Here is a 22854-nt window from a genome sequence, read left to right on the forward strand (position 1 = left end):
GGCTCACAGCCATCTGTAACTCCAGTTCCAGGAGATCTGACACCCTCTTCTGGTCTCCAAAGATACCAGACACAAGGCAGAAACATAATCCCCCCCCCCCACACACACACGCACACACGCACACATGCACACACGCACTCACATACACACTTCAGTTTTTTTTAATTAATTAATTTATTTATTATGTATATAGTGCTCTGCCTGCATGTACACCTGCAGGCCAGAAGAGGGCAGCAGATGCCATTACAGATGGTTGTGAGCCACCATGTGGTTGCTGGGAATTGAACTCAGGACCTCTGGAAGTACAGCCAGTGCTCTTACTTGCTGAGCCATCTCTCCAGCCCCACACTTCAGTTTTTTTTAAATTAAGGAAGTTTTGTGATAAAAGGCAGGGTGGTAACTGCAGGCTAAGGCACATGCCACACTGTGGCTGCACATCACCAATGCGTGGGAAGTAAGGTGCATTCTCTCAGAGCTGTAAGATCTCCTGAGTATGTAACGCCATGCGGCCTGCTTTTCTCTAGACCCAAAGTAAAATTCTGGCAGTGCCACTTGGAAACTCTGAACCCTGGCCAGTTATTTAATCTCTAAGCAGCAGTTTCGTTATCTGTAAATGGGAGGAGGAACTATTATTTACCTTCATAGAGCGTCCCACAGGTTAGGAGAGATTGTACATGCCGTGGTCTTTGTTCCCAGCTGAGCACTCTAGAAAAGCTCCCAGAACCATCGTGCGGCAGGAGGGAGACACGGTGTCAGCTGACGCTGGTCAGAAACACTTCTGCAACACCAACAACCAACCCCCAAAACTATACATTTTATAAAGGGACTATTCTCAACCACTGAATATAATAAAAATATTAGGAAAGAAGCTATGATCCAAACATAAGAACAAAATGATAAGACCAAGGGCAGCTCTAATTATATGCAGGCATTTGGTATAGTGTAGAAAGTCCTTCAAAATGACAGGAAAGGGTGAAATACTTCAGCAATAGTTTGAGGACAACTAGGGTCCTAGGTAGAAAAATAATCAAGTTAGATCCTTAATTAGAACTATATATAAGCAAATTTTCAGATGTATCAAGGAGGAAAGTATGATAGAATATAGACACACCAACATCATCTTGAGGTGAGAAAGACTGTTCTAATGTCCCACCAAAGGCATAGATTTGAAAATAAAAGCTGGTATAGGTGACAACATTTGTAACGGTTTAAACTTTGTAATCTAGGGATTACTGCAAGTAAAGTTAAGAAGTAATTGCTCTATTCTATAGGAAGCTGAAATTCAGTAAGCTGGATCTCCTGATAAGGAGCCTCTGATGAACACACGGAGGAAATGGTCCTGATGCTGACAGAGAATAGTAAGCTGGCTAGTAATGAGACAGTTATTAGGTAAAATGTGGCGCATCCCTGTGAATAAATATAAGTTGCCATGCATTGAAATGTCACAAAAGAAAATCTCATAGAGTGAGAAAAAATTTGCTATGAAAAAAAAACCCTAAAAACCCACTGGCGAAGAAAACTTGGTAATCTTTGTATTACATTCCTGTTGTTATACAACATGAAAAAATTTTTTAAAAAAATGTATTCTGGGTGTTGCCTTTAATGCTGGCACTTGGGAGGCAAGGCAACTGGGAGTTTCAGGCCAGTGAGGACTACCTAATGAGACAAGCAATTAAACAAACAAGTAAAATTTGGGCTCACTAATGGCACTTGCCTCCAAGCCTTAAGGACCTAATTTGGTCCTGGTACCAATGCTGGAGGTGAAAGTTGTCCTCTGGCCTCACACATGCACACACACAATACATAAAAGATCTAAAGGAAATTTAATATATGCTAGAAAGAAGACAAAATGCTAGACATTATTTTTAGATGGAGGATATAGAAGCCTACCCATTCTTTTCATTCTTTTTTTAACACTTTAATGTTTCAATGTGTGTCTTTGCTTATTAGGAAAAAAAATAATATTTTTTAAAACAAAGACAGAGGAGGCAGCTTGAAGGGGACCACTAGCTAACCTTGGGACAGTTGCAGGCAGCATCATGAGGAACATGGACAGGATTGAGTATAGTGATGCCTGTCTGTAACACCAGCATTTGGGACACAGAGGAGGAGGATTTGCCATGAGCCTGGTCTGGATAGCGAATTTTAAGCCTGTCAGAGCTACATAGCAAGCAAGCATGCGAAGCCTAGGTTTGACTGGGCAGAGTGATACCTGCCCGCAATGCCAGCGCTTGAGATAAACAAGCAAAGATTAGGAAAAAGAGGAGAGAGAATGCTCTTTATAAAACAATTCTACTACCAGGAGCACGCCTTTAATCCCAACACCCTGGAGGCAGAGGCAGGCGGATCTCTGTGAGTTTGAGGCCAGCCTGGTCTACAAAGTGAGTCCAGGACAGCCAGGGCTACACAGAGAAACCTTGTCTTGAAAAAACAGCCAACAAACAAGAACAATTTTACCTAGAAGACCTGAATAGAAATAAAAATTAGAAAATCCAGACCCCATAATCCCAACCTAAGATTTGCAGGTTCTGTTGTGGTAGCTTGTTCAGGGAAGGCAGCTGGGAGCCAGGACGGCCATGTGGTGGTTCCAGTTTCCTGGCCACACAGTAGTACCAATAAGGTAGCCAACCAGCTTATTTCACCGCGAAGATGAGCTGGCACTGCCTGTTGTTAGCCTGCAGTCTGCATGGGCACTTGGTGGGGTGTCACGTGAGATCGATCCACTCCCCCTGCCCCCCCCCCCCGGTTCCACCCTTCTAGAAATGTTTAGTCTGGGCCCAAACCTGAGCAAGCAACTCAGAGACTAATCTGGACTCTTCTGGAAGGAAATAAGAGACACGAGGCCAGTTTTAGACGAAAGACACCAAAGAGGCATAGTTACCAAAGGTAATACATGAAACGAATGAAAATCATTTGGGGAACTGTAAGGGGAAAATTTAAATATAAAATGAATTAAGTTTAAGCTATGACGCCATGAGAGAAAAAAAATTGAAACCTTTATAACACGAGTTCAATACTGTTGAGATGTGACCACGGCATGCTGGGAGATACCTGGCGAGGAGGGAGTAAAGCACCATGACAGCTGCTTGTTTAGAGGAGACAGAGTAATTGAGACTAAATATGACAATTTAGTGACAGTGGACAGAGGGTAAGCACTGTTCATTGTGCTGTCCCTGCCTCATCTGTATATAATTTTGAAATTTTCTAATAAGACATTTGGGCAGGAAAAAAGGTCCAGGGGCAAATTAAAAGACGGAAAAGGTAAAGGAAATGAAGTTTAAGGGACATGGTGACCAGAGAAGATGCGTGGATCATTTTTGCTCCTGATCCAAACAATTCAATTCTAGTGAGCCCAGGACAGCCGAGGCTACACAGAGAGCACCTGAGTTTTTCTCATAATTTTAGTGAATTGGGGGAGGGGCAGTGGAGGAGGGGAAGCTATGTGGCAGTAATTGTCTTTCTATTTTCTCCCTTTTCTTCTGTTTGTCATTTGCACAATCTCCCTAATGTATGAGGCTCCTGACCACCACAGAGGAAGCTAACGCTGAGGCACGGACCCCACCTCCCAAAGCTGGTGGACTGTTATTTATTTATTTATTTATTTATTTATTTATTTATTATTATTATTATTTATTTTTTTGTTTGTTTTTTTGAGACAGGGTCTCTCTGTGTAGCCTTGGCTGTCCTGGACTCACTTTGTAGACCAGGCTGGCCTCGAACTCACAGCGATCCGCCTGCCTCTGCCTCCCGAGTGCTGGGATTAAAGGCATGCGCCACCATGCCTGGCTTGGACTGTTATTTATTGCTCACACTTTAGTCTAACAGTCTAAATACTGTCAATCACTTCTGCAGTGTTTAGTTGGTGTTTCTACTGTCTTGATTTTCAAGATGTTGCTATGTCTGCTGGTGCTAACTTGACATTTAGGTAAAAAAAATAACAACAACAAAATTAAAAAGGGACAGACCAAAGGGGGAAACCCATGCTGTCACACTGGTGAAACACTCGCAGTTGTGTCTGCTAGTTTTCAGGTAGAGCTGCGAAGTCCATGGCCAGGTGTCGCTCAGGAATTGAGAGCTCGTGCTGCCCTGTGGCAGCTGAGCAATTTTACTCTGAATAAAATATCACAATAAGAAAAGACCGTGACTGTATGTCTGCCTGCTTTCTAGAAGCAACTGAGAAGCAAACAAAGTGCACAATGGATATCATGTCTTAAAGTCCACTTAGAGAAAACATTAGCAATGTAAATGTCTGTCCATAGTGTAAGCCACAGAAGGGCAACAGGACTACACATGACAGGAAAAACCTCATCTCTGAAAAGGCGCAACAAGCCAGACCTATGAATGGTCAGGGATGGAAGAAAAGTGAGGCCCAGTCTAGAATGGACAGTAGATATGGGATCCAACAGAAAATCAGCCTCGGTTTCAACTGTCACTTAGCTCACAGGAGAAAGAACATCCCTCTGAATGGATTTCATTAGAACAAGCCATGTTTATGAAGTAACCTGAAGCTCTCGCGTTGACCAATAGCTGCATCATTGAAGAAAATTAAGACACCCATCTAGGAAATGCTTCCAGCGCTACCTCCCGCCTCTACAGTGGCTCTGTTGCTGTTTGTGTCAGAGATCAGGACATGAATATGGGGTTTGACCTTTCAGCTGAGTGTCTTCAAATTCAGTGAACATTGTGGAGACCGAACCTTTGTCTTCCCAGCCCTCTGGCTCCTTCTCCCATCTTCCACCACTCTCTATGCTGTGGATGACTGAGAGTTGCCGTATTTCCTGTGTTCTCAATCCCTTCAAGAACTTGAAACTGATTTCCCTCCTGCAATGCGGGAGAGCAGCCTAAGTCACTCTGCCTTGTGCACTATAGTGTTTGCTCACTCATGCCCGCCTGCAAAAAATGCCCTTTGCCAAGGGACCTGGACACTCAAAGGTAGTGTCAGCCAGCCTACAAGAAGCTCACAGAAGTGCTTGCCTAGACTCTTTGCACTGTGTGTGTGTGAATGACACTAAGCAAGGCTAGAACTTGGACTGGCCAGCCCAAACTATGGATGTCAAAACCAGTTTCTTCGCTCTTCCATATAACATAAAACTTTCCTCAAGTGGGAACCACCAGGATCTGGTTTGCTTGTTTGATTTTTGGTTTACTTTTTTGTTTCTCAATAGAATTTGTAGACTAGGCTGGCCCTGAACTCACACAGTGATCTGCCTGCCTCTGCCTCTGCCTCCCAAGTGCTGGCATTAAAGGCATGTGCCACCATCGTCTGGCTAGGATCCCTTTTGTGGTGTTTTTCCCTTAAGCCTGTCCACCTGGATGATCTTTGCTCCTCTGGCACGGCTTCCATGGTTTATGGTCACATGGTGGACTGCTTCCTGCTTGCCCAATCTCCGTGTCCAGCATTTCTAATGATTTACTAGAGTGAAGCTATAGTGTCTTTGCCCTTATAACGCTGTTGTCACTCCTGCCTTCTCTTATCTCCTTTCACAAGAGGTGAAAGTTTCCTCAACCCTCAAGGTCTGTCAAATGTTACCTCTTTTGCAATGTTTCTCCTGTCAAAATGTTGATGTTTCTGACCCAAATTATTTGTGTTTTGTTGGTACAGCTTGTCCTATGTGTGTCACACAAACTGTGCAGGAGGCCTGGCCCCTTGGCCAGCTCACACATTCTTGAAACTATTTTAGTTCTTGTGCCTTAACACTTCATGTAACTCTTGGTGTCTGATAATTGTCAATCAGGGTTTAATAAGTTGCCTAATTGGTCCTAGTCCTTTGATATGGAAAGTTATTATCTCAGGCCTGGAGAGATGGCTCAGAGGTAAAAAGCACTGGCTGTTCTTGCACAGGACCTGGGTTTGACTCCCAGGATCACATGGTGATGATGCACAACTGTATGTAATTCCAGCTCTGGGAAGCCTGATGCCCTCTTCCGGCCTCCATGGGTACATGTGCAGGTGCTGCACAAGTAGATAAACAGAAATAAGCTATACAATGAACTCTATACTTACATTTCCTCACAAGACGACCAAGGACAGGCAGGCTGCTGCTAAAAATCAAGATATCCACTGGATTGCCCGTGTGCCACCACTGACTAACAAAACGCGTTTCCTTTGTCGTTATTTCCAACTCTGCTGCCATGCCCTCTGAAGAATTCAGGTAGAGATGCTTGCTTTCTGTTTCAAAGTGGAAGCTCTTGCCCCTTTCCCTCTGCACACCCACTGCACCACCTCAAGGCCCCATGCGTCACTGTCATCAGTGTTCTCCCCTTAGTGCCTTAAGATTGCTGCCTGTGGTTCATAAGGGAGAAAACAAGCTTAGACAGACGCCTGAGTGAACGCAGGAGGACGGAGGCTGGCTCTGTGGCTCCATGTTCTTGCTGAATCAAGATAACCTATCGCTGTCTCTACTGAGCACAGAAACCGAAAAGGTGCGAGGCGCCTCTGCCTCCTTTTCTCTTTGTATTTCCCACCCTTGCTGCTCTCCACACGGTGGTAGGAGTGGTTTCCACTTTATGCTGCAGGGCACACATCTCCAGATAACTAGCTTCTGTGTTCTGTAGGGTTTTTTTTGTTTTTGTTTTTGTTTTTGTTTTTTTACAATGCAGAAGGTTGGCACCGACCCAACCACTATTTGGTTTGACAATACCTACTCAAAAATAGAATGCAATCCCAAGTAGAAACATGTTATTTTGAAATTCTTTCCTGCAGACCCTAACCTCCCCTTTCTGTTTTGCACAAAGGCGCACTCTGACGTTGCTTGTTTCCTGTGGCATTTTCATAGTTCAACCCGGAGCGGTAGAGTTAAGAAGGCATAGGGGCACTATTGGGTTCACCTCTTTCCTTCTCTTGTGCTTTTTCCATTGGTTTAGGTGTTGTTAGAACTCAGAGGGTAGCTCACACACATCTCCTTTATCCACATTTCATACCTCAGCGAGAACTAGTTCTCAGATGGGTCCTTACAGAGATCAGAACTCCGAGGAATGGGACCCAGGACAGGTAAGAGTTTAGGGGCCAAGGGAAGGGCTGCAGCGTGGGGGCATGGTGCCCGACGGGAGGTGGGGAGGGCACTGGCGCTCTGGTAACTGATATCCGCCAGGAACAGTCGCCATGCCTTTGACCTAGCCTTGGAGTTTCAGGCAATCCTGGTTGCTGCAGGGGGCAGTGGCCTCTCACTTGCAAGGGTTGGCAACATATGCAGCCGCCGCCTCTCGGCCTTCTGCCTCCTGGTGAGGAGTGATGGCTTCCGGAGATAACTGGTTCTCCTTCTAAGTTGAAAATTCAAATCATAGAGATCTCAGAACTATCCTCTGCTGTTAACAATGGCGAGGAACTATTCTCCCTGACCGAGAGCATAAGGGGCATCCCTTCTCTGTTTCTCCACTCTGCAGACAGCTGCAGCACGACTTTCCCAGGGCCCTGATTTTCAGCACCGATGACTTTTTCTTCAGGGAAGATGGCACCTATGAGTTCAACCCTGACTTCTTGGAGGAAGCTCATGAGTGGAACCAGAAAAGAGGTAACAAATTCCTTTCCAAACTCCCAGGAAACCCTTTAGGCATGCAGAATGTAGCCGCTTCGAAATGAGTATACTTCATGGAAGGAGCTTCCACCAAACGCTCTGCCATTTCTCTACCCAAGCTGAATGGCACGCTTAAACTCTGTAGATTCCAGCAAAAGGAAATGCCCTGATAATGGTGCTGCACTTAGCATGTCACCGTGTGAGGAGGGCCTCCTGCGCTCTGTCTGCTGATGCTGTGTGTTGCTCACTGCTCTGTTGCCTTGTGTTACAGCAAGGAAAGCGATGAGGAATGGCATTTCCCCTGTTATTATTGACAACACCAACCTGCACGCCTGGGAGATGAAGCCCTATGCAGTCATGGTAGGGAGAAGTGCGATTCTGAATTTTCAGTTATGGATGGCATTGTAGAAAGCTGAATCCTGTGTTCTCTCTTTTTTTCTGGTCTTCTATGATTTCCCATTCAGCTAATGGTAGTTCTCCCAGGGAGTGGGTAAAGTTGTCTTGGGGTTTCTCTGCTGTTGAGTTGCTAAGTGGCCGTCTTACCTCTGAGGGTCCTCCATAAAGAACAGGAATTTATCTGAGCCCTCGATAGACTTTTTCCCTTCTCTTTCTCCTTCCTTCCCTTCCTTCCTGTTTTTGAGACAGGGCCTCACTATGTAGTCCTGGTTGAACCAGAACTCACTGTGTAGACCAGGCTGGCCTCTAACTTATAGAGATCTGCCTGCCTCTGCCTCTCTCCTTCCTAGCTCTTCAGTCTTGGCTACTTTCTGTTCAGGAGAGCATCCAATGACACCTGTAGGGACACACAGGCTAGAGACCACACTAGCAGGACCGTGAGTCCCAGTGAGTCAGGTCTCCCTGCTGCAGGCTGTGGGTTTTAGCACTCGTACTGAGAGTTCCAGGGCCACCGGATTTCTTGTCTATAAACAGACTTGAGACTGACAGTGTTAGCCTACGAGGGCAGTTAATAGAAGCATCATCTCCTAACTCAGCTCCACTCTGATCTTTTCAGACACTTTTTATCTCATGCTAACAGTTTCCACAAACAGCAGAGCAGGGGGCAGGCAGCTTCTAGAGTTACACATGGCCCCACATTTATGAAAAATAGCATAGAGACAGGTGATGCTTTCCTGTCAGTTCGACTCAGGCCCAGGGTGTAAAACCTGGATGAATATAAATACCGTATTTCAGTTCACACTCAAGAGCACAAAGAGCTGCTGCACACAGGCACTGCCTGAACGAGCCAGCTTTAAGGAGCATCTGGCAGTGGCTTCCAAGAAGTCACTGCACTTCTCAGTTTTGGCTATTAGCCACCCAAAGCTGTTAATGAGGCCTAATCAATTAGCTGTTCTTAAGACATGGTGGTTGGATTCTTTCCTGCCTACCCAAAGGAAGAAGAGGAAACATAACTATTTGATGCATTCATTAGTTGTTGAATAATCATCTTCCATACTCGTGGAGTGCAACGGGCTGCCCTGGTGGATGCATTCATGACTGGCTCAGTGGTACCGCAAGTACCGCTTCCGTGTGGTGAGGACATTCAGGGTTCTGTCGGCTAGTCTGACTTGTGCAATGCTGACTGCGTCCCCCCTCCCCCCGGTGCAGCAGCACCCCAGAGCTTACGCATGCTGCCTCCTTATGAGGAAACCCCTCAGCTTGGCTCATTTAACCTGGTTTTGTTACACCTTGGGCACTCGTGATAAGAGAAGGCTGAAGGAAGTGGGATGTTTACCTGTTTCCAGGAGAGCCTGACTAATTTTCTAAACTCACAGAAATGGGGCCCAGGGCGTTATTGGGGCAAGCACTGCAGAGCAGGGAGAGCTGTGTTTGCTGGAAACATTTGGTAAAATCTGTGGAATTCATTTTATTTCATAAGCTATGTGGCACTCTCAGTTACACACCAGGGTGGAGGAGGCAGAGCCATGATGCTCATGGAGGCGGCTTTAGGGATTCTCGTGGTTTGTGGTCACACCTGTGCTGGGGACACTTCATCATGAGTTTAGTGATGTGTCTCAAGGATGTTCAGATTCATAGTAGACAAACGTGATCATGTTTGCGCTGGGACACCCATGACACAACGCGAGTGACTAGGTACGGGATGAAATATAGTAGACAGATTCAGGGCCTGGATGACTCGTGAGACGGAGGTGGGGGGTGGGCGTGGGGTGGGGTTTGGACAAGACTAGTGAGTGTGAAGTGGAACGCGAGCACCCACGAGCATACATGCCATGTATTCAATGTCTTCTGTACTTTTGAAAAAAATCAGGCACTTGAGAATAACTATGAAGTTATATTCCGAGAACCCGACACTCGCTGGAAATTCAACGTTCAAGAGTTAGCAAGGTACCTCTTTGTTTTCCTAGTTCCTCATTCTGTATCCTGCCATTTTCAGGTGTTTCAGACTGAACAAAAGCATCTTTTCAGGCTGGAAATGGACTGTAGTTTTCAGGCCAGAAATGGTAATTGTGAGAAATTGATACCTTTGGAACTATTCATGTGAAGACCTTTGTTTTGAGCCAGATGTCTAAATTACGATGCTAAATGCTAATCCTTGGCTTGGACTTGGCCCTCTAGAAGGACTCACTCAACCCTGTACTCAGTTGCTTCCTCACTAATGAGCATTAAAGCACTTCCTCCTCATGGGGCACACGTGTCAGCCGGGCTTCTGCATTAGGCTAAAGCGGCAGAATGTGGCGCATCCATGGTGCTTTGGTACACACAGCAGCAACACATGTCCAACAGTACTAACCTGGTTTTAACGCATGCCTTCTGATAACTGCCCTCTGTGTGACCTGACGCCAGTGACCCAGGAAAAGCAGAACATTGCCCAATGAATATGTGGTCGTCCCCGTGACTGCCTGGTTGTTAAATCTGACAGGGTTCATGCACTCTACTGTGTAACTGAATCTTGGCAGTTGAATTTCTAACTACATCCCCACCTGGCATTTGTGCCCTCCAGAACATAAGATTGCTTCAGTAGGCATCATTTAATGGTTTCGGAGACCAGCTGATCCAAACTGATGGTAGACATATGCATGTCATCAGCAGGCAAGTCGCTAAACACATGAATTACATCTTACGCTGTTTGTTCATAGTCAACGTCAGCAGAAACACAGGATTTTAATGGTAGCCCTAGGCTTGTTTTAGGGTGTGCATGAGGACCAGGAGTAGAGCTGGAGATGCACCTCGACAATACGACACATGCTTTCACCAGGTACCCTGAGGCAGAGCAGCCACGCAACACAGAATATGTGTGTAGTGTAACTTACTTGTTTTGAGAGCCTGCCTTACTTAACTAAACAGCTGTGCATCTTTTTTTTCTTCTTCTGTGTAGAAGAAATATCCATGGCGTCCCAAGAGAAAAAATACACAGAATGAAAGAACGGTACGAACACAATGTTACCTTTCACAGTGTCCTTCATGCAGAGAAGCCAAGCAGAGCCAACAGGAGCCAAGACAGGAACGGCGTGCCGCCCAGTGGCCCTGGGTACTGGAGTGCCTACACAGAGCTGCCTGCCCGAAGGGCTCACGGAGGCTTCTCCAACGGGAGCTATAGAAGGGGCGGCTGTCACCACGGATACTAGCAGTCTGTGCACAGTCACTGCAGAATTTTCCTAGACAGAGTTTCTACTTCAATTTTTGGTATTTTATTCTTTGTTCAGCTTTAGCCAGAGCTCTAATTCCAGTGTAAATAGCCAAGCCCAGAAGTTTCTGAACAGAGGTCACTATACTCGTTACCTCCAACGAGCAGTGTGAAGAGCGCCCATACGCATGGTCTGACACTGGGGGTCTGCTAAGGACTCGAGGGTCTTTCTCTAGGCAAAGAATTGATTTGAAACGGAAATCCAGGATTACCAATTAGTTGCACAGAGTCGTGAATAAGCAAGGTGTTACTAGTCCATCTCTATAGGCTACAGTACCACTGTCTGACAAATCCACCTCTCCGAAGACCTGCAGAGGTGAGGGAGGCCGAGGCAGAAGTGGCTTAGTACCACCCCTCCTCCAGTGCTCGGCTCCCAGAAGCCTAATGCCCGGGAGGGAGCGCTGCCCCTCAAGGTGGAGTTAGGAGGGCTGTTCCCTTACTTTAGTGATGTGTGCCTGTTACTGGGACCACTAGTCGGACCAAGCACTTGGCAGTCAGCAGGGTAGACCCCTTCCTTCAGCTTGTAGTCAACAGTGTAAATAAACCTGCTTTCGCAAAACACCAAATTTTAGGAAGAATCAAGTGATTTCTAAAATGATACCTGTATTGTGTAATTAGTTAGCAACCCGATGTTTAGGAGCGCGAAGCAATGAAGCAGCCGGGGTATACAACCAGCAGGTCACACCAGGAAACGTGAGTCATGCTCACTGAGATGGCCAGTTGGCTGTTCCATGTGGTGTTGAGACAGTAGACTGTGGAATGCCCCTCATACCAATTTTGAATTTATGAGTCCAAATTAAATCCCAGCAGGCTGGAATCAGACTCATTGGTCCAAGACCATGACAAGACCGTGTAGGATATATGCTCTATTTATTTTTGGCCAACAGCTTCTTTCTAATGTTTTGTGAAGTATTATTTTAAGTGTCTTATATAATGGTGCTTTTATGGTTATTAAAATTGTATATGGTATTGAATTTATGCTGGATTTTCCACTGAATTTATTTTTGGGTTAACAATGAATGATTTACCTAAACCCATGGATTTCAATCATAAACTAAGCTTCGCATGTATTATCAGCTCACTCACGAATCGTCATTGATAACTAGGAGGAATGAAGTCTGCACATTAGAAGGCCTACCTGCCAGTCCATTACCAACACTGTTGACGTCCACTCGACACTGGCACGACAACAGCAACACATATCCTTAACATTTTCAAGATTGGTGTCCTAGGAATAACAGAAAGCCCAGCTGACGAGCACACTGGGGTGACTCTGCCATTCTAACTGTGCTAGACCTAACGCTTGGCATCACACACAGAAGTCCTGTAGCGAGTCACTTAGGGTCCTACCTGCCAGGCCCAGGTAAACACTGGTCTCACTGCCTGTACGCTGCCTGCAGAATGACTGTGGTGTGGACGGCTTCATGCAGCTAGGCTGGCAGAGGGGAGAAGTGGCAATTTCCTTCTCTTGGTTCCACACGGGCACCCAAAGGGACAGACTTATGTCCCCTGGTGTGGCCAGTTGATGGCCAAGTAAATGGCTTTAGACTTTGGGCACAGCCTTCTTAAAGCTCTCAAAAGTTTCCAGCCCAACTACGTCTCTGTTTTCTCCTAACTGGAAATACCAAAGCAATTGGTTCGGAAGCACGAAACAACTATTAGACACCACCAACCTTATCCCAAAAACCAATGGATTAAATGCCACCAAGTTTATCCCAAAAACCAACTGATTAAATGCCACCAAGTTTATCCCAAAAAACAATGGATTAAATGCCACCAAGTTTATCCCAAAAACCAACTGATTAAATGCCACCAAGTTTATCCCAAAAACCAACTGATTAAATGCCACCAACCTTATCCCAAAAAACAACGGATTAAATGCCACCAAGTTTATCCCAAAAACCAACTGATTAAATGCCACCAAGTTTATCCCAAAAACCAACTGATTAAATGCCACCAACCTTATCCCAAAAAACAACGGATTAAATGCCACCAAGCTTATCCCAAAAAACAATGGATTAAATGCCACCAAGTTTATCCCAAAAAACAATGGATTAAATGCCACCAAGTTTATGCTACTTGAAAGTAATCCTTACTTTTCCTTTCATCCCCTCTGGCTTCTGACTTCTGCGCAGTCAGAACTGCCTTGCGTTACTGTCTCTCAGCTTGCACCATCCATAGAGCTAGCAGAGTGCTCTGTAACCCAAAGGCTCTCACTGAGAATAAACACCGCCAACTGCTTTTGCCACTTATCCCGGCTCATGCAGTGCACACTGGCTTTAATCACTGCCTCTTTAAGCAGGAGAATATGCACACGTACTGAAGTGTCATACTTTGCTCATGCAGCGTGGATGTTTGTGGTCTATGTAAAAGCTGTCTGTACTAGCTGTCTGTAACAGGTGGCCTGAGACAGAAGAGAAATGGTAATCGCATTTTTAATAAGATTCACACACACACACACACACACACACACACACACACACACACACACACACACACAAAAGGCTCAATTTCAGCTGGGTGATGGTGGTGCATTCCTGTAATCCTAGCACTCCAGAGGTAGAGGCAGGTGGATTTCTGTGAGTTCGAGGCTAACCTGTACTACAGAGTGAGTTCTAGGACAGCCAGGGCAACACAGAGAAACGCTATCTCAAAGAATAAAAAAAGAAGGGGGGTGGTGGTGATGCTGGAGAGATGGCTCAGCACACTGTCTGCTTTTCCAGAGGTCCTGAGTTCAATTCCCAGCAACCACACGGTGGCTCACAGCCATCTCTAAATGTGATCTGATGCCCCCTTCTGGTGAGCAGGTGTACATCCAGATAGAGCACTCATCTACACAAAATAAATAAATAAAAAATTTTTTAAAAGGTTAAATTTTATAAATAGCATAACTCCTGTTATGTAAGACTCCTTTACTCTGCTGTAGGTTGGGCCTCCAGGACAGCGATTAGGACAGGAAGACCAAATTATGTAAGGAGCAAACTTAGATCAGTGAGAGTAGGAACACTTTGTGGCCGAAGCTCAGTGAGAGTGTCTGTGCATTGGGGAGGCACCTGCTGTGTAGTGAAGGGTGACCTGGACTCCCCACAGCCTCTCTGCCACCCACGTGCTGGGACGACAGGTGTGCGCCATTATGCCTGCCTGGGTTTCTAGCTGGAACAGTTTGAGATCACACTGGACCCATACATAGAAAGGAGTGACTTTGAAGGTTCCTATAGCTGACAAGGATGAACAACTGGCCAGAAGTAAACAACACCATCCTGTCAATCCTGACAAGACAGAACTCTAGCACAGCCAACCATGCACGAAAGATCACTGTTTCATAGGAGCTACCTATAGAAAAACTTCAGAAACAGGAAGTGAGCTACAACAGACTATGTAGTTAAAGTAAGGGGACTTAGAGGCCTTACTTCAGTTAGCCAGGGACACAAACTAAAAGCAGGGCTGTGTTTATTTTACATAAGATAATGTTTCTAGTGAACAAGGGTACTCATAAAGACGCAAAGGTTTTTAAATTAGTTAGTAGACAGCCAGCTTTAAATGTCGAATAGTTACAGCAACGCAGAACCAGGCAGAGCGTGTCTTGTCACACTAGTACTTACATGTAGTTTGGAACTGTACACACCCTACAAGCTGGGAGGCTGATTTCCATCACTGTTACTGTACCTCTGCCACCCCTGAAGCAGATTCCTTCCCAGATCTGGGTCCTATAAGCTGGTGTGGCCTCTGTGCCGGCTGGGGGTTCTTTTGGCCTGCTGAGTTAGGTGCAAGGGCTTGGGTAGTGAGCAAGGCGAGCTCTTCATCAGCCACAGAATCACGTTCCAGGAGAGAAATGCCACTGGCCTCCTGAAATGGCGTCCTCCCCTGAGGGGACCTGGGCTCTTTTTTTTTCATAGGCGCTGCATGTTTGGTGCCGCAGCTCCGTGGCGGCTGGAACGCCTTCTGTGCAGCTGGAGAGACGAAGGCAGAGATGGGGCTGACTGGGGGCGGCAAGGGCAGCCGGCTCAGGAAGTCCAAGGCTCTTCTTTTTCTGCACGTTCTTGGGTCTTCAATCTCTCTCTCCCCATTACAAGACTTTGATGCCACCTGGGCTGACCGAGCCAGGGGCGTAGACTTCCCTTTCGGTGTGCAATGTGATAAAGGACTTTGAAATTTTTGCTCACTAGTAGGTGAGAACCTCTAACAAACATAAGAAAGAGAGCCTGTCATGGTATGTACTTGTATATAAACAAAATAAAAATTAACCTTTTATTAAAATATACTTAACACACCCAACAGGACACATGTTCACATCCAACTGCCAACAGGCAGACGATGTCAGGGTTATTCCTATCTCACAGGGGGTAGTTTTGCACAGGAAGATATAAAAATGACCAGAAAAGGAAAAGAAAGAGATCCTAATACAAGTTAACAAACAAACAAACAAACAAACAAACAAACCACACAGCATCATTCATGCCTTAAGTCTCTAAAGGCGTTACAAAGCCAAAGACGATAGGCTTTTCAAAGCCATCTTAAAGAGGAATGCATACTGCTTGACAACTACGATTATGTCTTCTTCTGAACCTTTACTTATTTTGTATGTACATGTTACGCATGTGCACATGTGTATGTGTTCACGCAAGCACTCACACGCTACAGCATACCTATGGAGGGCAGAGGACTACCTGTGGGAGTAGGTTCTTACTTCCTCCAGACAGATCAAAATCATTGAGCTCAGCGACCAGCACCTTCCACACTGAGGTGCAGCTGACCCTGCCTGGAGTTCCAGCACCTTCCACACTGAGGGCAGCTGACCCTGCCTGGAGTTCCAGCACCTTCCACACTGAGGCGCGGCTGACCCTACCTGGAGTTCCAGCACCTTCCACACTGAGGGCAGCTGACCCTGCCTGGAGTTCCAGCACCTTCCACACTGAGGCGCGGCTGACCCTACCTGGAGTTCCAACAGCAGCGAGCCCCAGCAATGCGTACCTACCGTGCAGCAGTGGAACAGCTGTGGGAGCTTGTCTAGGACGGAGGAGCAGGCCACGGGCTTCTCAAGCACATGCATGTGGGATGCCAACAGTGTAGTTTACTCCCAGACTTTTACATCCCTACTTCAACAAGTAAGATACAATTTCCACACAGCTATATCTACAGCAGCCACAGCACAGGGTTCACAGGCTACATGCAGTTTAGTTCCACTTCATGTATGCTAGAACACACCAAACACCCCGTACCGCCAAAGGTGATTTCTCAAAGTGGTACTAACTTACCTGACCTCCTGTAGCAAGGAGATCTGAGGCAGGGCAAGTGGGGGCGGGGTGAGGCTCCCAGGTGGGGTCTTTACTTGGGGTGCACCACTTGGGGCTGTCTCCTTTAAGCAGATGCATAAGCTTCTTTTCAGCCTCCTTGTAAAATGTATTGATATTCTAAGGAAATAAATTGGAAAAGCACTGTCCTGAGTTGCTAACTTATACATCTATGTTCTTAGGAAGTATTTTCTTTCAGAAACAAAACCTTCAGAACAGGAGAACAAGATACATGTGTGTGTTTGTTTGCTCTTTAGCTAGAGTCTTGCTATGTTATACAGCCCAGCTGGCCTGGTGCTCACTGTGTAGCCGAAGCCGGCACTGAAGTTCTGGAATGGCAGGCCTGTGTCATCATGCCTGGTGAGACACTCAAAATTGGACAGCAACTGTCAAGCACACAGATATAAAACCAACTCCCAGCAGCAGGGTGCGGAGCGGGGAGGGCAGTGGGTGGGAAGGAGCACACATGCCCACATGTGGAAACCCTGGGCTGAAGGCACTCTCCAGGCACCCACTGCTCCGACTCCTGATCTCACCTCAATAGCACACTTCATTTGGCCGACTCGCTCCTGAAAGTGGACCTCCTTTGGATTGGCAGAAAATACAGAAAGATTCCCAGCAAATAAAGTCGGCACTCCTGATGTGGATTCTGGGTGCCACTGGAGGTTGCTCGCTGCAATTAGCACACGTGGCTTTATGTCTTCATTAAGGTCTATCCCAAACTTTACCACTAATAGATTTAGGCATTCGTCTGACAGGTAGACCAAAGGAACAAGACCTAGAATGAAAAAGTCAGTCATCATTAGCTTTACAGCTGCTAAGACATTTGTTTTGTCCTAGTAGACACCCCCCCCCCTCACAACTTTAGATAAAACACAGGATTTCTAGAATGACCTGTTGTTTAAAGTGTTAAAATTCAATGCCAAACATTCTGAAGCCACAGGGTGGCATATGCACTGACAGACTGCTGGTGAGAGAGTACATTTGATGCAACCATCTGGAGAAAACAATTGGCATTGCCCAGCACAGCACTGTACACCTTACCTTTCCACCCAGTGCTATTTTTTCTCGCACTGCACTCTGAAGCTGATGCCCAGTAATAGTAAAATACATGTGAGCAAGGGTCTTGATAGCAACTGCACTAGGGCCGCTTACTGTAGTGCTGTCTGCAGTTATGAAATGCTGGAGGCAACCCTCATCAGCTCTCACCTGGGAGGAGCTGTGTCAACCCACACAATGGTTTCCTAGGCAGCTGTGAAAAGAAGGAAGCCAATCCCACCACCCACCAAGACGAGGTGTCACCCTGAATAGCAGGAGAGACAGAGAGAACACATACATGTATTTACTACTCTAAGCCACAAGGTGAGGAAGGCTGAAGAGGAAGCCAAACAGGTGAGGCCTGGAAGGGCCAAGGAGGACCAGACTCAGGGTGGAGTAGCTCAGGACGGACAGACACGTCTCTAAGTGACTCTTATAATCAGTAACAGACCTCAGTTTTGTGTTTGTTGCTTGCATTTTTTTTTTTTTTTTGAGACAGGGTTTCTCTCCTTAGCCCAGGCTAGCCTCGAACTCACAGAGACCCACCTGCCTCTGCCTCCCCAGTGCAAGGATTAAAGGCTTGCGCTACCAATTCTGGCTTCAGACCTAGTTTAACCATCCACTTCCCACTAAAAAAGGAACCAGAGTTGATTCAAGAACACAGATGAGGGCTGGAGAGATGGCTCAGAGGTTAAGGGCACTGACTGCTGCCCCAGAGGTCCTGAGTTCAATTCCCAGCAACCACATGGTGGCTCACAACCATCTATAATGTGACCTGGTGCCCTCTTCTAGCCTGCAGGTGTACATGTAGGCAGAGTACTGTATACATAATAATAAATAAATAAATCTTTAAAAAAAAAAAAAAAAAAAAAAACACAGATGAACCAGCAGCATCTTGTGTTGCCTAAGAACAAGAAAGCGTTCAGAAAGTGAAGGGGGCTTATTGAAAGCTATGATTGGCCTGGACCTGCGCAGCCCTGGGATGTACCAAGGCCAGGCTCTCCTATCCTTTTTACTAAGTACTTGTGGCTATCTGCTACTGCCTATGGCACGTCTCATCAGAGCATCTGGATCCCAGGTGTCATGTGGACTGCCCAGTGTCAGTTCCACTCTTACCTTCTTCAGCACACATGGCGCCTTTGTGTGCTGGTAGCGCTTTCATCTGAAACTATTCCCTTGATCATGAGTCTAACAACCGCTCTCTTCTCCTTGCCCTCGAACAAGATGCTCATCATGTGGCCACACCCCCACCTCTACTCCTCTGCTCCCCTTTACTACTCAACCAGCCAGCCCCTCTCCACGTGCCAAAGCCAACCTCCAAGTCTTGGTCCTCTCCCCACAGCAGTGTGTCAGCACACTGCGCCCTTAGCACTCACCCACCTCGGGCCCTCCTCTGCTTTCACAGCTTCCTTTCCATTCCTGAACACCCAAGTGTGAAAACGGAGTCTCCTGTGTCTTCTGGTCCACTCAGCGTGCTCTCACTCAGTGTCGTGGCTTTGATTCTCTCTGGTGCACTGATGTCATTGCAACCTGTACCTTGGGCTCTGCCCACTGCTCTGAGTGGACGTCTATAAGCACAGCTGTCGAGCCACCTCATCCTCTCAGACACTTCCCATGAAGCAGGGACAGCACCTGCCGTCCATGCTCCCTGTGCGTTGTCTTTAAGCCTTCCATAGCTTTGGACACCGCACGTTGTCCCTCCACCTTCAGAATGTAACCAGAGCCAGTGTGCCGCTCACCATGCCCGTGGCTTCTGTTTCCATCATCCTCTCCTGCCTAGATGCTAATCATGGCCTCCTCCTGGAGTCCCTGTTTGTAGTCACACCTTCTGTCCTGTATTTTCAATGTAATAACTCAAGTGATGTGTGACCTCTGCACACTTGCCACACACGGTAATCAATACAAAATTTAAAGTACATCCAAGCCGCCATCCAACCTGGCTCTCCCCACCCTCTCTCCGTTCTCCACCGAAGCTTATAAGGCTTGGTCCAACACAAATGTTGGTGAGGTCTCTTCTGAACTCTGCCTTAGCTCCCTGTGCCCGCACTGTCCTTTCTGCCTGACTTCCCTTTGTTTGTAACTTCCACCTCCTCCTACCACAGTGCTCCCGGGAGGGAGTTCTTATCTGCTGTGTACCTGGTGTGTAACAATGACTCAATAAATACTTATGGAATACACAAATAAGGCACCCACCTTCTACGACAGGCAGTAGGAACGACATGGCAATGTGGCTGGTTAACACACCAGGGGAGGAAGCAAGCATAGTGCAAACCACAACACGATCTATGAGGAAAACCCCCACAGAACAAGAAAATCCCTAAAATTGTCATAAGTGACTCTCCTATGAAACTTCAGAACAGTCAGCTCGAAACCCTCTGTGTTGGAGACAACAAACAGATCTGTAAGATGGACCAAGAAAGACACCGATGTACATCACCACGGCAGGGACAGAGTCATGCGTTAGAAATGACAAGGTGAGAAGTCCATAGTGTCTGCAGGAAGCACAATTAAAGACATAAAGGATGCCTATGAGCATGGTAGATAAAGACAGGAAATACAATAAAAAACAACAAACAAAAGCATAAACAAATGTGCTGTCACACAAGTGGAGAGGCTCCTCACAAAGGGAAAAGCAGGCACAAAGACACAAAAAGCACTGCGTGTGAAGCTGTTGTCAGAGCTGGAGAAACGCTTCTGTTAGGGCACTTGCTAGGACCACGCCTGCCTCCTGGCCAGCGCAGAACAAAACAAAACACCAATACTACAGAAAGGGTATCGAGCTACCCAAGAAGGGAGGGATAGAAAGACCGTGACAGCAAAGCTGGCGATCAAGGAACTCATCCCACGTTGGAGAGAGCCTGCCGTACATTACTCAGTGCTTTAGGAGTGGGAGACAGCGTCCTGCCCTTACAGCACTGCACCCCGTAAGGGGGATGGACGTGTGCGGTGCACTGTCAGTGCTGAGGGGTGCCAAGGAGAGAGGGGAGCTAAAGGGAGAGCGCTGGTTTGGGAGAGGTGCACACACTGTTCCTCTTAGGAAGGCCTCTTCTTACAAGGCTACATCTGGCCAGCAACTGGAAGGCACAAAAGCCACCAGGGCTGTCTATGGGAATTGGGACAGCAAGGACACATCATGTAGCTTAAGTGCACGGAGAAAGCTAGGAGCTAAGGCTGAGGCATCTGGATGTAATAAATAATCAAGAATTGGAAGGCTTGTGCCTGCACGGGTCTCAGCTGGACTTTGACATCTGCGCAGCACTTGGGTAGAAAAGGAAACAGCTCTGTAGATAAGACTCACAATAAAACAGGGTAGGACAGAGATTAGTGATAGAGTATCTGTCTAGCATTGGGAGCCCTAAACTTGACCCCCAGAACTATAAAATAAAACTAATAAATAAATAAATAACATATAAATACAAAAGAGAGACGAATCCAGCTGAGATGTTGGAGAATATTAAAAGCTGAAGAGATCAGAGGTTGCAATGTTCCACTGACGGGGCACATTATAATATTTGATCATAGTTACTGAAAAAAATCACTCTACAAAGTTAAAAAGCACATAATAGAATATAATTTGTTGGCGCGGGGTGCCTGTGATCCCAACATTGAGGAGGCAGAGGCAGGAGGATCACTGTGAGTGTGAGGCCAGCCTGCTCTACAGAGCAAGTTCCAGGACAGCCAAGGCTGCACAGAGAAGCCCTGTCTCAAAAAACCAAATAAATAAATAAATAAACAAAATTTTAAGAAAAGAAAGAAAACAGGCTAAAGGCCAACAGGATGGCTCTGTGGGGAAAGGTGCTGGTCACCAAGCCTGATATCCTGAGTTTGATCTCTGGGCCCCATGGAAGAAGCGAACTGACTCCTATGGGTTGTCCTCTGACTTCCACATACATGCTGGCACACCTACACATATACAGAAAAACACACACGGTCAACACAAAGATGACTTTCACGTCACTACTTAGCACGTTTATCAGTGAAGCTCCACTAGTTATTAGTTTAAAAGCTTAAAAGGAAGCTAGGCGTGGTGGCGCATGCCTTTAATCCCAGCACTCGGGAGGCAGAGGCAGGTGGATCTCTGTGAGTTCAAGACCAGCCTGGTTCTACAGAGCGAGCCCAGGACAGCCAGAGCTGTTCCACAGAGAAACCTTGTCTTGGAAAAACCACTTTAAAAAAGGCAATGTTTTTCAAGAGAACTTAAAAAAAAAAAAAAAAAAAGGAAAAAAAAGTCGCACATTACCTATGGGTTTCACAACAGAAACTACAACTCCTACAAGGTCCACTTCCGAACACGGAGGCCGAAAGGCTGGGTCTGACAGTCTGTGGAAGAGAAGGGGCTCCCTTGGCTGGTAAGCCTGGGATAAGGTTTCATCGGAAGCCTGCGGGAAGCAGAGCGAAGAGTGAGCATGGCGCAACTCCAGAAGGAACTGTTATTTGTCAAAGTGGAAAATACGCAAGGACAGGCTCAGACCGGCAGCTGTTGATACTGCGTTCTCTTTGTGGCGGTCAACTGGATGCCGGGCCGTTCAAATTTACTTTTAGACTTTGACACTGCAAGATGATAGATCCTGTATCTCTTTCCTTCTGCTAGCAGGGAGGATAAGTCTGGTGATGGACGCCAGATACTCAGCAGAGCTGTTCAGAGAAAGAGGAGGCCATGATAGGCACACTGGTGACCATTTACTGAAACATGGCAACAATGAAGACCCAAGGGCCCCCTCCCATTTTGTTCATTTGATTTACATGAACTCTACATTTTGCCACTTGTAAGGTCACTTTTTAAGTTCACACCAACCTGATTTTTCTTTTTTCTTGCAGCTTGTAACACGCAGCCTCCACACAGTTGTAACATCCCTCAATAAACCCTCTTCCTGCTCGGCGGACTCCAAGGCCTTCCGGAACTCTGACTGGATCTGTGCTTGTTTCTTCTCGTTCAGCATTTGTCTGTGGGTGCTCAAGGCTCTGAGCTGCTCTTCGCTCAAACAACCCTGTGGGCATTCCAAACACTGGAACAAACACAGCAGCAGGCCTGCCACCCCACCTGTGCTGCCTCAGGTGAGAACCCCCCAGAGCAGACCCACCTCAGGGTGCGTATCATGACTCCTGCCATCACTGGTGTGCGCTAACCCGAGCCAGCACACCCACGCCCCAGGTGGCTGGCATGACGGACACTACCCGAGCATGGACACTCGCTCCTCACAGGCAGACCATGCTCTTGTTTCTTCTTGTTTCCCTGCTGCAGCTGCTGAGGCCAGAATCAGTGACCACACAGCCAAGGAAGGCCATGCTTCTATCCTTACCTCCTGTGTAATAAACTTAATAACTTATTAAAAATGTAACGTAGCCAGGTGTGCCTGTGATCCCAGCA

General features: G+C 46.6%; 2 protein-coding genes across 2 annotated transcripts in view; one reads left to right on the plus strand and one right to left on the minus strand.

The window, feature by feature from the left end:
• The window catches only part of N4bp2l1 (NEDD4 binding protein 2 like 1), a 28198-nt gene extending 16063 nt beyond the window's left edge, over positions 1 to 12135 (plus strand). Inside the window, exons 2-5 of the mRNA XM_051162836.1 lie at positions 7384 to 7511; positions 7786 to 7874; positions 9781 to 9857; positions 10849 to 12135. Of these exons, the coding sequence (XP_051018793.1) occupies positions 7384 to 7511; positions 7786 to 7874; positions 9781 to 9857; positions 10849 to 11098 (544 nt within the window). The 3' untranslated portion in view covers positions 11099 to 12135. The remainder of the gene's footprint in view (positions 1 to 7383; positions 7512 to 7785; positions 7875 to 9780; positions 9858 to 10848) is intronic.
• Positions 12136 to 14769: 2634 nt separating this feature from the next.
• The window catches only part of Brca2 (BRCA2 DNA repair associated), a 39141-nt gene continuing 31056 nt past the window's right edge, over positions 14770 to 22854 (minus strand). Inside the window, exons 21-26 of the mRNA XM_051162839.1 lie at positions 22282 to 22474; positions 21958 to 22121; positions 21727 to 21865; positions 16985 to 17226; positions 16413 to 16568; positions 14770 to 15336 (exon numbers count right to left, since the gene is read on the minus strand). Coding sequence (XP_051018796.1) covers positions 14815 to 15336; positions 16413 to 16568; positions 16985 to 17226; positions 21727 to 21865; positions 21958 to 22121; positions 22282 to 22474 — 1416 coding nt within the window. The 3' untranslated portion in view covers positions 14770 to 14814. The remainder of the gene's footprint in view (positions 15337 to 16412; positions 16569 to 16984; positions 17227 to 21726; positions 21866 to 21957; positions 22122 to 22281; positions 22475 to 22854) is intronic.

The sequence above is a fragment of the Acomys russatus genome, chromosome 19, assembly GCF_903995435.1.
Source record: "Acomys russatus chromosome 19, mAcoRus1.1, whole genome shotgun sequence".
Classification (NCBI taxonomy): domain Eukaryota; kingdom Metazoa; phylum Chordata; class Mammalia; order Rodentia; family Muridae; genus Acomys; species Acomys russatus.